The 15086-nt window shown below is 46.1% G+C and overlaps 1 protein-coding gene across 1 annotated transcript; it reads right to left on the reverse strand.

Annotated features, from left to right (window-relative positions):
- Positions 1-3156: 3156 nt before the first annotated feature.
- On the reverse strand, positions 3157-4086 carry LOC142765979 (uncharacterized). Its single transcript, XM_075867787.1, has one exon. It carries the CDS (start codon positions 4084-4086, stop codon positions 3157-3159), a length of 930 nt encoding a protein of 309 aa, XP_075723902.1.
- Positions 4087-15086: the final 11000 nt, after the last annotated feature.

Here is a 15086-nt window from a genome sequence, read left to right on the forward strand (position 1 = left end):
TCCTGTAACGCAACGAAAATTTGGCAAGCCGACTTTGCAGCGTTCCCACCCGATTTTTCTTCAGGCCCTCCTTGATGGTGCGTACTGCCCGTTCCGCCAAACCGTTAGATTGCGGGTAGTATGGGGCCGTCGTTACGTGGCGCACCCCATTTTCCCGGAAGAACCGCGCTGTCTCTGCACTGGTGAATTGCGGACCATTATCCGACACGACAGTCCGTGGTATGCCAAATCGCGCGAAAATGCACCTAAGTGTGACTACCGTAGTCGCTGCTGTCGCCGTCTTCAAGGGCACTGCTTCGATCCACTTAGTCTCGGCGTCGACGAGGACGAAGATCATATGCCCTTCCATGGGACCAGCAAAATCCACGTGTAGGCGGTACCACCGTCTGTTGTTCTTTGGCCAGTTTGCCGGGACCTGCACTGGGGGCATGGGCAAACACTGCACGCATTGGGGACACCGTTTTGCAAGCATTTCAATTTCACCGTCTAGCCCTGGGTACCAGAAAATTGAGCGCGCGAGGTTCTTCATTGCCGTCATGCCTGGGTGCGTATCGTGCAACTCTTTCAAAACAAATTGCCGGGCAGCTTTAGGCAGAACCACACGGTGGCCCCAGTAGAGTATCCCGTTACTCACGGCCAATTCATGCCTCCGTGCAAAATACGGTTGGTACTGCTGTTCCTCTGAACCGAGACGCCTTGGCCAGCCTTGCAAGATCCAAGTCTTCACTTGCTGAAGTACGTCATCTTTGCTGGTGTGGTCTGAAATACTCTGCGCAGACAAAACAAAATCATCCATAGCCTGCGCATGCACGACATATTCGGCTACTTCATTTTCCCAGACATTATCGCGAACCGGTAATGGCAACCGGCTTAGAGCGTCGGCATTTGCATTTAGCTCTCCTTTTCTGTATTCCAAGTCGTATTGATAAGCTGCTAAGAGCAGCGCCCAACGTTGAATGCGGGCCGCTGCCATTTGCGGAATGGGTTTATCTGGACCTAGCAAACCAGTCAGAGGCTTGTGATCGGTCACCAGAGTGAACTTGTTGCCAAACAAATAATCTCGAAATTTTACAACGCCGAAGACCAGCGCTAGTGCCTCCTTTTCCAATTGTGAATAATTACGTTCCACCGACGTTAGAGTTCTCGAGCGGAACGCTATGGGATGATCCACTCCTTGTATGCGGTGCGACAAAACTGCGCCTATACCCTCGGCCGACGCATCACACTCAAGCCGCAAGGGTCTTTGGGGGTCGTAATGCACAAGAAAGTTCGCCCTTCTCATGGCGCGCTTGGTTTCTTGGAATGCTGTTCTCTGTGCGGGCCCCCAACACCACAGTGCTCCTTTAGACAAGAGTCGGTGTAACGGGGCCAAATTGGACGACAAGTTCGGTAGAAATTTGGAATAGTATGTGACCAATCCTAAGATTGATTTAAGCTGGCTTACCGAAGTCGGTGGCGGTGCCGCTAGCACTGCTTCCAAATTGTCCTGCAGTGGGTGGAGGCCTTTTGCATCGATTCGGTGCCCTAAAAATACCACTTCTTTCTCCCGGAAGTGGCACTTCTCCTTGTTCAGTGTTAGGCCGTTTGCCCGAAGTCGTTCGAACACTTGCCGCAGTATCGTTGTGTCATACTCTTTTTCTGCTACAATAATGTCGTCCAGGTAAACTTTCACCCCTGGTATACCCTGCAGCACGGCTTCTATGCGCCGCTGAAACAGTGCAGGCGCTGAGGCAATGCCAAAAGCCAAGCGTTTGTAGCAGAAGAGGCCTTTGTGTGTATTCAACACAGTTATCTTCTTAGCATCATCATCCAGGGGAAGCTGGTTGTATGCGTTTCGTAAGTCGAGCGGAACGCTATTGGATGATCCACTCCTTGTATGCGGTGCGACAAAACTGCGCCTATACCCTCGGCCGACGCATCACACTCAAGCCGCAAGGGTCTTTGGGGGTCGTAATGCACAAGAAAGTTCGCCCTTCTCATGGCGCGCTTGGTTTCTTGGAATGCTGTTCTCTGTGCGGGCCCCCAACACCACAGTGCTCCTTTAGACAAGAGTCGGTGTAACGGGGCCAAAGTGGACGACAAGTTCGGTAGAAATTTGGAATAGTATGTGACCAATCCTAAGAATGATTTAAGCTGGCTTACCGAAGTCGGTGGCGGTGCCGCTAGCACTGCTTCCAAATTGTCCTGCAGTGGGTGGAGGCCTTTTGCATCGGTTCGGCGCCCTAGAAATACCACTTCTTTTTCCCGAAAGTGGCACTTCTCCTTGTTCAGTGTTAGGCCGTTTGCCCGAAGTCGTTCGAACACTTGCCGCAGTATCGTTGTGTCATACTCTTTTTCTGCTACAATAATGTCGTCCAGGTAAACTTTCACCCCTGGTATACCCTGCAGCACGGCTTCTATGCGCCGCTGAAACAGTGCAGGCGCTGAGGCAATGCCAAAAGCCAAGCGGTTGTAGCAGAAGAGGCCTTTGTGTGTATTCAACACAGTTATCTTCTTAGCATCATCATCCAGGGGAAGCTGGTTGTATGCGTTTCGTAAGTCGAGTGTGCTGAACACTTCGCCTCCTGATAGCGCCGCAAAGATGTCGTCAATTTTCGGAAGCGGGTACTGCTCTGTTCTTGTCGCTGGATTAACTGTTAGCTTAAAGTCCCCACACAGCCGGATGTCTCCGTTCTTCTTTACTACGGGCACGACCGGTGTTGCCCATTCAGCTACGCTCACTGGGGACAGCACGCCCACTTCCACCAGTCGGTCAATTTCGGCGGAGACTTGCGCTCTCATGGCATACGGGACTGTCCGAGCCTTCAGAAGTCGAGGTTGCACACTTTCCTTGAGGTACAGCTTCACCGGTGGTCCCTTACAGCATCCGAGGTTCTCAAAGAAGTCCGGAAACTCGTCAAGAAGTGCGGTTAGCTTGCTGTCGGCGTGAACAACATTCACCGAAGACGACGTGCCTTCTACTAGCAACATGCCTGCTTTGAGAAATTCCTCTATCGTGTCCCTTCCGCACAAAAGGGGCCCTCGATGGTCCACTACTATCAGCGAACTGCTCACCGTTACTGGTCCAAGCTGTACCTGCATGTCTACCTTGCCAACGACCGGCAACGGTCCCAGGAAACATGAAAGGCGTAGTGGAGTTTTTTGCAGAGCCGGCCACTACTTGCGATGCTTCTTGTACAAGCTTTTGGGAATCACGCTTACTGGTGATCCAGTATCGACAATCATTCGCAGCCTGCGGCCTTCCCACGTTAAGGTGCGCTCGATTGGCTGCACCAAGTGCTTATTGGCGGAACTGTGTGCAACGAGAGCATACAACCTCTCTTCTTCGCTTTCACATTCGGTTCCGTCGACAGCGATTGTTCCTGACCTGGGGGTGTGGAGTCTTTTGCAAGCCCTTGCAAGATGCCCTCTTTTACCACATTGATGGCATATGGATCTGCGATGTCGACAGGACGCCGTTGCATGCGCCCCTTTGCATCTGTCGCATGAAAGGCTGCAATTCTTCCTCCACTGTCTGCCTTGTTGCTGTATCACGTTGACGCCGCCACCTTCGGTCCGGGCGTATGGAGTACGCATGCCCCGAGCGTCTTCGTTCGCTTTCTCAGAAGCTAAGGCGAATTCTTCGGCTTCTTCACGAGTCAAGTTCTTGCGGCCCAGCAGGCACCGGCGCGTTTCCTCATCCCGAATCCCACAAACGATTCGGTCCCGCAACATACGGTCCAGTGTCGCCCCGAAATTACAATTTACGGCCAGTCTTCTCAGTTCAGCAATGTAGTCCCGGACGCTTTCTTGCTCTTCTTGTTTTCGCATAAAGAAAGAATAGCTTTCTGCTATTTCGTTTGCCTGAGGGTTGAAATGTTCTTCCAAGCATTTCACAACGTCATCGCACGTCAAGGAGTTGATGGCGACCCCCGGCTGGTGCCCTTGCAATATCCGGACGACACTGTCGCTCAACGATGAAACCAGTAGGGCCCGGCGTTTCGCTACGTCGGTAATATCGTTGCCCTCAAAGTAGGCTTCCAACCGGACACGATACGTGCTCCAGCTACTCACGGCGTCGTCGAAGGCAGGTGGTCGGGATCCCATTCTTCTGGTCTCAGCGTCGGAGTGCAATTAACCGCATCCCATCTTCGTCGCCACTGTAGTATCGTAAGGGCGAAGAATAAGACGATGCATGGCCAGAACAAGAAGGAACAATGTTTATTCACGAGGCTGCTGTCTTGGTTTTAATACCCTGGCCCGAGGCCGGAGCATGCGCCGTGGCGAGGGGTGGAGGCACGTGTTATCGGTATGTTCTTCGGCGCGTGCACCTGATAATCTACGATATATCAATTATGTGCTCCAAGATTTTACAGATTGTACATGTCAGGGATATAGATCTAAAGTCAGATATATCATTTCTGCTTCCTCTTTTATGCACAGGAACAACTTTGGCCTTTTTCCACTCCACAGGTAAAGAGCACGTTGATAGTGATTTGTTAAACATGACGTACAGATATTTAGCTAGCAACTCTGCATATCTTACAAGAAAGATGTTAGGAATGTTGTCGGGCCCTGCTCCTTTTTTTGCGTCCAAGTTTAACAAGAGATTTATGACACCGGCCTCATTGATAATAATGGATTCCAGGGTACCTTTCGCACTAGAGTCGATGTCTGGAATGTTTCCGTCATCGACAGTGAATACAGACTTGAAAGAGCTGTTCATTTTGTCTGCAGTGATTGAGTTACCTTTTCGGGGGGTGTGTTGCTTTTGTTGTTTTTTGCAGGCTTTAGGTAGCTCCAAAACTTGCTGGGGGAATTTTTTAGAAAGTTTGGCAACGTTTCAGTGAAATAGTTGCTCTTCGCTGTTTTGATTTTTGTTTTTAGGTCACTCACAGCAGCAGTCAACTTATTTACTGTTACTGCTCCGGGTTTTTGTTTCATTCTATTTCGTATTTGCTTTACTTTGCGTTTCGCATGTATTACCTCACGTGTTATCCACGGGTTGTGTTTCTTAATTTTTTTTTACTCCAATAGGTACAAAGGTATTATACAGTGGTGCGTAATTTCTTTTAACTGAGACCATAATATTTCGATAGTCGTGGAACTATCATTCGACAATTCTTCTAAGGACGGAAATTTTATATCTAGATAATTTAGTATGCTAGTGTTGTCAGCATATTTAAAATCCGGGTAAGTAATTTTTATGTTCGTTGGTTCTGTTTTATCACGAAAGGGGACAGTGCACAAAGTGAGCTTGTGTGCTGCGCTTCGCCGATGACATTGCATTGCTGAGTAACTCAGCGGACGAATTAAAACTCATGATTACGGAGTTAGACAAGGAGAGCAGAAAGGTGGGTCTTAAAATTAATCTGCAGAAAACGAAAGTAATGTACAACAACCTCGGAAGCAATGCTCTGCAACAAGGGCCTGTAAGGTATTTTTAAATAAAAAAAGATATGCCATCCATAACTTCAATCTTCGTTTCATCGGCTGGAAAGTCGTTACTCAAGAATATAAGGTCAAGAATATTTGAAATTTCTCCCTGGACACGTGTTGGTTGGTTGACTACTTGGTGAAGATTAAATCGCAGCATTGTGTTGATAACGACATCTAAGCATGCGGAATGAAATTTCATGGCTTGCCAGTCGATATCAGGAAGGTTAAAATCACCCAACAAGATGAATCTGGCGCTTTGTATGTTTTGTTCAATGTAGTTGTAGAGCGATTGCATGCTATCTTCGCCAGAAGTAGGACTGCGAAAGCAGCAGCCCACAATTGTTGTGTGAAGGCTAAATTTTAGTTTCAAAAAGACAGCTTCTACGGCTTCAACCTCTGGCAGCACAGTGTATTGTATTTCACGTTTTATCATTAACGCTACTCCACCGCCTCGTGTCGGTCTGTCCTTCCGTATTATATTGTAGTTTGGGGGCGTTACTTCACTATCTAAAATGTCATTATTTAACCAGGTTTCGGTTAAAGCAACAAAGTCTGGCTCAAGGTCGAGAAGTAGGCATTCAAGGGATTCTAGTTTGTTTAAGACGCTTCGGCAATTCACATTTATAACATTCACATTATGACAGGTAGATTGCCACTATCCCTCAAGAGGAAGGTATATAACAGCTGTATTATGCCAGTACTTAGCTACGGAGCAAAAACCTGGAGACTTACAAAGAGGGTTCAGCTTAAATTGAGGACGACGCAGCGAGCAATGGAAAGAAAAATGGTAGGTGTAACCTTACGAGAAAAGAGAGCAGAGTGGATTAGGGGACAAACGGGGGTTAAGGATATCATAGTTGAAATAAAAAAGAGGAAATGGACATGGGCCTGGCATGTAGCGTGTAGACAGGAAAACCGCTGGTCATTAAGGGTAACTAACTGGATTCCCAGAGAAGGGAAGCGGGTTAGGGGGAGACAGAAGTTTAGGTGGGCAGACAAGATTAAGAGGTTTGCGGGTATAAATTGGCAGCAGCAAGCACAGGACCGGGTTAACTGGCGGAACATGGGAGAGGCCTTTGTCCTGCAGTGGACGTAGTCAGGCTGATGATGATGATGATGATGCGCAGAAACACAGGCGAAAAAAGTATTAGGCCTGACGAAAAATAAACGAAAAATCAATGTTTGCACTGAGGACAAAAAGTTCATCCGTATAAAATATTTGAGTGGATCAACCATTCGTCTGGCAAGGTGCAACTGTGAGGACTAACTGTTACCCGGTAAGGTGTAAATGTGGGGATTAACATTTGTCCTATAAGGTGCAAATTTGAGGACTGAATGCTAGTTCTTTGAGGTGAAATGTGAGACTAACGGTTACTCACTAAGGTGTAAGTGTGACGACGTAACGTTAGTCCCTTGAGCACATCTGTGGGGACTAACTGTTAGACCCTGTGCCGTTAGTCCTTAAAGAAATTAATGGTTGTGGCAGCCCCATTAGTCCTCAAAAGGACGAACCACACACCATTTTAACACCTTTTTGCTTTAATGTGTGCTGTGTGAACTGCGATGGTGAACACTCTTCATACTACCTATCATGCTCTGCATAGAAAAAGGAAGAAAATACATTATTAATTTCAATTTCAAAGAAAATGTATTGTTCAAGGAAGCACGAAAGTGGTTCTCAATATTACAACACACTACTTATGCCGATATGACGTGCGAGGGGGCAATGTCACAACGGCCAGTGGCTTCTCCTAAGACCTCGCGTAGGGACGCAGCGGCTAAGCCACCCGCCCCCAAGGCAGATGCAGCACCTGCTGCTGCTCTGCCCTCAACTAAAAACCAACAGCCTAGCGGCTCAGTGGCCTCCACGGCCTCTTCTCACGAATTGAAGCTGAAACAACAGTCTGCGCACAATGTGCGTTCATCCAGCGTCTTCAGCGAGGCGATGGATACATCACCAGTCACCTCGACGCCGGTGGTGTCGAAGGTGCGGCACCGCTCCATTGAGCGTGCTGCTAAAAAGAAACAACGTGTAACAGCTCCTCTAAAAGAAGGTCTGCCATTAAACAAGTCCTGATATATAGAGTACTTTCTGTTTCTAGGTAATAAGCTCTGCATAGATTCTGCAGTGGGATGTTAGAGGCCTTTTGAATAATCTAGACGACATGCGAGAAATAATTAGCACATTTATTCCTAAAGTACTCTGTATACAGGAAACGCATCTACAGCCACAAAACACAAGATTCTTAAATCAATATGTGATTTTTCGTAAGGACTGTAACGACCGCCTTGCCTTGTCAGGTGGTGTAGCTATCATTGCAGTAAGGTCCTTTGCAAGCAAGCAGTTACAACTTCGAACTTCTTTGGAGGCAGTGGCCATTCATGTAATCTTGTTTTATAGAACCATAACTATCTGCTCACTATATATCCCCCAAGATGAAGTGCTTAGCAGGGCTGGTTTTGAAGGCTTAGTTAACCAGCTCCCACAGCCTTTTATAGTACTGGTGATTTCAATGCATACAACTCACTTTGGGGAGACTCTCAATGTGACATGCCTTCTCAACAAAAAGCAACCAATATATTAAAGCACCACACACAACACTTATTCTGCGATTGACCTAACAATCTGCTCAGCCACTCTTTTACCCTGCCTAGATAGAGAGGTGGTTGAAAACCCCTATGGCAGTGACCACTTCCCTATCTGCCATAAAACCGCAGAGAAGCATTCTATACCACATAACTCTCAGTGGAAATTAGCATGCGCAGATTGAGAAAAGTTCTCCGGTATAACTTGTATACCTAGGAATGCTTTTGATGAATTTGACATAAACGATGCTATTGCACATTTTACCGATTTTATCATTGATGCTGCGCTCGAGTGTATTCCCATGACAAACAGGGCCAAAAGAAAAAAGCTTGTTTCATGGTGGAATGACTAATGCAGAAATGCACGGAAAAAAAACAAAGAGCATGACGTTTGCTACTTCTCTATCTAACGGCAGAAAATCTTGAAAACTCTAAACAAGTAAAATACTAGGGCAGGCGCACTCGTCGTAGTGCTAAAAGGGATAGCTCGGTGAACTACCTCTCGAGTATCAACTCATACACCCAAGAATTAAAAGTGTGGAAGAGGTTAAGGAAACTATCAGGTAAGCAGTTCAACGCTCTACATTTTGTTGATAACCAGAGCAACAGGCTTGAAGACAAGGCAAGTATACTTGGTGAATATTTTGATTGCGTGTCTAGCTCTTCAAACTACTCAGCAAGTTTCCGTATATACAAGAAAATAGCGGAAACAAAACCACTGAACAGTAGGTCTATTAGAAACGAACATAACAATTGTCCCTCTGGAATGGCTGAGTTTATGGCTTCCTTGAACGCTTGTCACAACTCTTCTTCCGGAGCCAATAAAATCATGTACACAATGTTAAAACATCTACATCCCGATGCGCAAATGGCGCTTTTGAGCACCTACCACAAGATATAAATCGCAAGGTGTATTACTGTAGCATGGAAAGAGGCCATTCAATCCCCATCCTAAAACAGGCCAAAGAACCATCTTGTGCAGCAAGTTACTAGCCCATAGCCCTGACAAGCTGTAAATGTAAGATATGCGGAAAGATGATAAGCCGCCGGCTTTTTTACTTTCTCTAAACTAATGGACTTCTTGATATGTATCAGTGCGGTTTCAGGCAACGCCACTCCACAACCGACCATGTCGTGTGTATTGAGGCCCACATTTGGCATGCGTTCATCCACAAGCAATTTTTTCTCTATGTGTTTCTTGATATGAAGAAGGCATATCACGCTACTTGACAATTTGGAATCCTGTGAGACCTTTCAGAAGGCAACATGTTAATCGTAAGAGAAAGCCATCTATGTGATCGCACTTTTCGCGTCAGAATAGGCAATGCTCTGTCCAAACCATTTATCCAAGAGACTCGTGTACCGTAGGGCGGAGTACTAAGCTGTACCCTTTTCGTAGTAAAAATTACTTCTCTACGGTCGTTCATTCCAAGAAACCTGTTTATTTTTCAGTCGGCGTTGTTGATGTTTTGATAGGCTTCAGATCCTGTATTATTGCAGTATGTGAGCGACAGATACAGTTAGGCCTCAATAAGCTGTCAACCTGGGTCAATGAGAATTGGTTCAAGATAAACCCCCAGAAATGCTCCTGCGTTATTTTCTCAAGAAAGAAATCCCTAATTCATCCCCCTGATGTTCATATACAAGGGCTTTACATTGTGTTGAACAAAGAACAAAAATTTGGTGCTGTGATTTTAGATTCAGAGCTGACTTTTACATCCCACAAAAATATCTGAAAAACAAATGTCTTAAAACCATGAATATTCTTAAAATGCTGTCACACACGCATGGGGAAGTGATAGAGAATGCCTCATAAAACTTCACATACGCACACGCTTAGACTATGGCTCTGTGACTTACCATTCCTATGCCCCTATGGGTCCGTCGTTCTCGGAAGGCGAGAGGTCGCACCCACAGACGAGTATTTTTACAGCTGAGACATATGCACTCCTTTCTGATGTTAGGTATATTTATAGTGTGAAACTTCAAAAGGCGGTCATCTATACAAGCTTGATTAGTGTTGTCAAAGCTTAGAAATCACTAAAACAGACAAAAATCAAATTGTTGTTGAAGTCTTTTTAGCTCTGTGCAAAGCGTATCTAGCGGAACAACATGTTATAATATGCTGGGCTCCTGGCCATAGGGGCATTGAAGACATTGTGCTTGCTGACAAAATGACTACTAGCATAATAACAGAATCTAGAAACCATCCTATAGGTCTTCCTGCCTTAGATCTTAAAACATTTGTGCGTAGAAGGGTGAGGGACTACTTACTGCGATTGTGGAGTACTAGGGCTTCGAACAAACTTCACCAAATCAAGCCACAGAAAGGGAAATGACCTTTTTGTAGTAAAGTGCGACGCACTGAGGTCACGCTCTGCCGACTAAGAATAGGCCATAGATACGATAAACACACACACCTGCTCCTTGGCAATGATCCTCCTATCTGTGGTGAGTTTGGTGAGACACTAGCAGTCCTCCACACATTATTGTTGGAATGCCGGAGACTTTGCACACTAAGAAGAAAGTACTTTCGCCTCGCGTGTAAACAGAACATACCACTACACCCAGTGCTATTCTTTGGCTCAGACCCCTTATTCAGCATAGGCACAACTTTAGGCTTTTTATATGAAGCTCAAACATTGCGTGTTATTGCCCTGACAGTTCCGTAGCTCAGCCTCTCAGGACAGGCTGCTGCTGCGGCTGGTTTATCAGGTGCATGTCTCCAAGCCATTGAGGTCAAGCAAGGGCCCTGTTGAGGCAATAGTGCCAATTTCACAAAACACTATTTCAATTTTTAATGTTTTGTCAACTACTTCTAATCTATTTTGGCCTCTTACCACTTCGAAATGTAGCTCATTGCGCACCTCATTAAACTAACCGAACTTCCATTTGTTATATATATTTTTTAGGCCTTTTTGAAGCAACGATATTTTCAACACACTGTTACGATTTATCGACATTTCATCATAAATTTACATGGCACTCTGGACAATCTTGAACCTTGCGCCACAAAACACCATTACATCATCAGTAACCTCAAATTCTACCGGCGATAAGTTAAATCATCTAGAGAGGCAGCAATATTTTTTATCATAGCAAATTGATCACAAAGTGTCTATGTTTATGACAGTAAAATTCCGGCTCTTTTGATGTTGTGAAAACAACTCTCCCACTCGGCACCCGAGACACACAATCTGAAGTGGTATAGCAAAGTGGGTGGCAGTAGTGTACTGTTGCCGTGCAAATAATGGCAATGAACTTGCCGGTCACTCGAAGAGGAAGTACACGCTGTAGAAGTTCTAGTATAGTTGAAGGAAACTTATATATACAGACTGTACCGAATAGAATACTTAGTTACAGGCATACTATTTACAAAAAAAAAACACTTCTGAACTGAACTGTCTGTAGGGTGACCATACAGAATTTGGCAGAGCCCATGGTGCCTAACACCTCAAGCCTGCTTCAAAACACTTGGCAGAACACAGGGGCCGCTTCTTTTGCCCTCAATGCATCATTTTACACCACTCTAAGCAAGTCGTTGCCTGTTTGTCCTGTGATATGACAGTGCTCTTACCCATTCACGAACCGACCCCAAGGATTCCTTTTCGTGAACGCGTTGTACTTGCTGTTGTACTGCTGTGTTGAGGCAAGAAGCTCATGCTTCTTGCCTCAAATAACACCACAGCAAAGTACAACTAAAATAAAACATCAACCGTGGCGGTCGTCTGAAAGCACGCCTGGAAGCAGCAGTGCGGAAAGAGCCGAAGGCATGCCATGGCAACAGCATTAGTCAAAGGTGCCGATTGGGCGCCTGTTTCACCGCAACGTGGGTCCCCTTTTCCGTGTTGAAAACCCGCCCACTTCCGAGAGCAACCTGGAGCCTGCCGGACAGTAAGGGAAAGTCGCCAGCAATTCCACGGTGTCGTATCGCAGGCCGCCCTGACTCAGCGGCGACGTTTAGGCGTGTGAACAGCAAAATTTGGAACCGTAAGCGAAACTGATGCGAGGGGTCATACCGCCACGCTGGCTCAGAGAAGAGGCCCATTCATGCGCAGACCGATAGTCCCATGAGGCAATCAGGCCTTATGACAAGAAAGTTCCTTGAGGCAGTCGCTGACCTTTGGGGGGGGGTCCTTTGTCCTGGTTTAACAAGAAACCTACAGAACTCGGCAATCTCACGCACCCCAGCACTACTTGGGACCCCGTGCGTGCACCACATTGTCTATGATCAGGGCCAATGTGGTCGTACACTCTGACTGACTGCCGTCATAGCATCGCTGCGTGCCGTAGCAACTGACACCGGTTCAAGATTACACACAAAATAAATAAAACTCTATGCACCTGCTTCTGATAGTGGTCCCTCATTGACGTTGTTTAGATTGTAGTGTTTTCCACAACGTTCTGGTTCTTTTAATCACTTCGCCTGTCCGAGGTGATACCTGAAGACACTCTCCAAAGGACGAGCTCGCTTGAAAACAACCTTTATAAGCACCATTTCAAAAAAACTTGCTTTGAACAAAGACAAAAATTTCTATTATAGACCACAACCGAACTTACCCCTAAGAGATTGTTAGGAGAAAACTTCACCGCTATATCAACAAAGTGAACGATGTTAGAGAGGCTTGCTCGGAGATGCACAGGACATTTTATTGAGAGAATATTTATGTAGCAAGGCTTGTTAAAGAGCCGGCACAGGATGTGTACGTGGAAAGTAGTGCTGTCGGGCACGTTCCGTGGCTGGTACGACGCAATGTTAGCCACATTGATGGGCACGTAAACCACCTTCTCCTTTTTGCCACACTGGCCGTGGCTGTGAGTCACTTGCCTAACGCTCATAAAAGGCAGAAGTGGAGCCATCAGGTGTTTTTTAACAGGCTTGACAGCAGGCAGCGGGAGGGCTTGGGCGGATATCAGTATCCGTGCGTAATTATTCACTGGAGGAGCTTGTCACGAGCTGTCGGTTATACGAAGCGACCCGAACGAAACGGACATAGTTTTGAGGAGGCGAGTGCGCAGGCTACCGCAAACCGACGCCTTGGGTGGAGGCACGAGAGCAGGCTGGTGAAGGGGCTTGGGATTATATCGGTCCCTGTTTGCAACGCTCATCGTAGGAACCTAACACGTGCTGCCGTGCCTAGGACGTATTCAGAATGAAGTGGAAATAGTGACACAGAGGCCGGTGTGCCGGCCATTGAAAACTGGTGTCTTGGGCAGAAGTATTTCATCTAGTTAGCATTGTTAAAATTACCAGGAATTTGACCGTAGCGGTTACCTTTAGCGGTGACTGGAGAAGTGCATACTGAAAATACAGGTGTACACGCCAGCGGCCGCCGGAAAAGGCAAAAACTTAAGGAACAAGCTCTTGAAATCTAAATTCTATGAGCGTAGTTCATAATCGTTCAGGTTCAATACTCAGTACCTACCATATGGTTGGGTGAGGTAAGAAATCTCGGGATCTCACAAACGTAGTGGTCTCATCTATGCATGGATGAAGTCGTTAAGGACGAAGATGAACGGAAGTCAATGAAGTTGCTGTTGGCATTGAGCAGCTAGATTGTCAGCTGCATCGGTTAAAGCTGGGTAAGATGGCGCCGGACACGAATCGCCAGCTCCGAAGACTGGTTTCTTCTGGAAAGCCTCGTCCATCTTGAGCCCAAATTCGGACGGCTCATACCTGTACCCGGGGCAGGGGAATATTGGCCCAGCAGCAGCACACCAGTGACCCACGGCCACCAACAACAACTAGCCTTCAACACTGTCTGGGCACCGGTAGATGGAAGTTCAAGTTAGGCTAAGGTCCAAAACCCGACGGCCGAGACGTGTGGCGAGGCTTCCCGCGCTTCATCGGCAGTCACAGCTTCTTCCTCTTCACTACTCTTTCTTCTCTCTCTATGTGCTTTGAAATTATCCCTGGGGCTTTGTCTGAATGGAGCTCCACTCATTTGTTTGATTTGCTTTTTCACGCTCTTGCAGCTTTCTTATTTGTTTTCTGCTTTGTTTCACGGAACGCAAGTTGCATTCCATGCACCACTTCTCAGACATAAGATAGCTGTGCCTAGCATTCTGGCTTCCATGCATAGGACTTATTTAGTAGACTAACTTGGTGATTCTGGCATAGGTATTACTTTGAATTAGTGTACATGAATGAAGTAAATAACCTCCGTCCTTATCGTCTCTGTGGCTATGCCAGAGCATCTCTTGGCTCTTCAAGTGAACCACTGTCAATAAAAAGTCGAGAATAAGTGGATTTACTAACGTGAAATCTGGGCGACGAAAACTATGCAGTCACAAACTGGTGTTTTCTACGAGAATATGCAAATCAATGCTCATAATCAAAGCGACACAAGCGTCATATCGGACACAGAGAAATACAGTCTGCTTTTACTTAACGCGCACGTTGAGAATCTTCATTGTTCCACTAAGAAATCTCCCTTCCGCCCCCTGCACCACATTGCAGGTCAAGCTTGATTGCATACATATAAGTTGTTCCAGGTAATTTTAGACAGAGTTTAAAAATAAACCGACAGACGCAACTACGACGAGACCTAATGCATGATGATCACCGTCTCCTGGAGTTAGTCAGACTATTTTTGTGTTCTCATATACTGTTTATTAGATCTGTTTATTTACCTAACTTTTAAAGGAACGAACATTAAAAAAACTTCAAAAAGAAAGCTGTAGATCGGTTTGCAAAAAGTTGGAAGAGATTGGTTTGAACTTTACATCTGTTAAGTATTACTGTTTTTCTGCTAATTACAAATGCCTCCGAAATACTAAAAACATCACGTGACAAACAGGCTCACGTGTCTGTGCGCACGATGATTCTAGTGCTTTCAAACGTTTCACTTACGAATGATACGCTTCCCTGGCAAAGGTTCATGAAAGAGAAGCAGTCATAGCGGTAATCGTTTTTGTGGCCGATAGCAAAACGTGTTCATCATAAAACCACCACCATCATTCCAGCCCTTCCGTAACAGCACAATGGGTCAAATGCTATGATCGCTCGTAAGCGGAAGGTCAGGGAACACTAGAATCATTGTTTGCACTGGCGCGCGAGCGGGTTTGTCACGTGATATTTT

This window comes from Rhipicephalus microplus, chromosome 6 (genome assembly GCF_043290135.1).
Source record: "Rhipicephalus microplus isolate Deutch F79 chromosome 6, USDA_Rmic, whole genome shotgun sequence".
Lineage (NCBI taxonomy): Eukaryota > Metazoa > Arthropoda > Arachnida > Ixodida > Ixodidae > Rhipicephalus > Rhipicephalus microplus.

What these genes read in the sequence shown, in the direction of transcription:
- LOC142765979 (XM_075867787.1), bottom strand. Translation starts at nt 4,086, where the DNA reads ATGGGATCCCGACCACCTGCCTTCGACGACGCCGTGAGTAGCTGGAGC.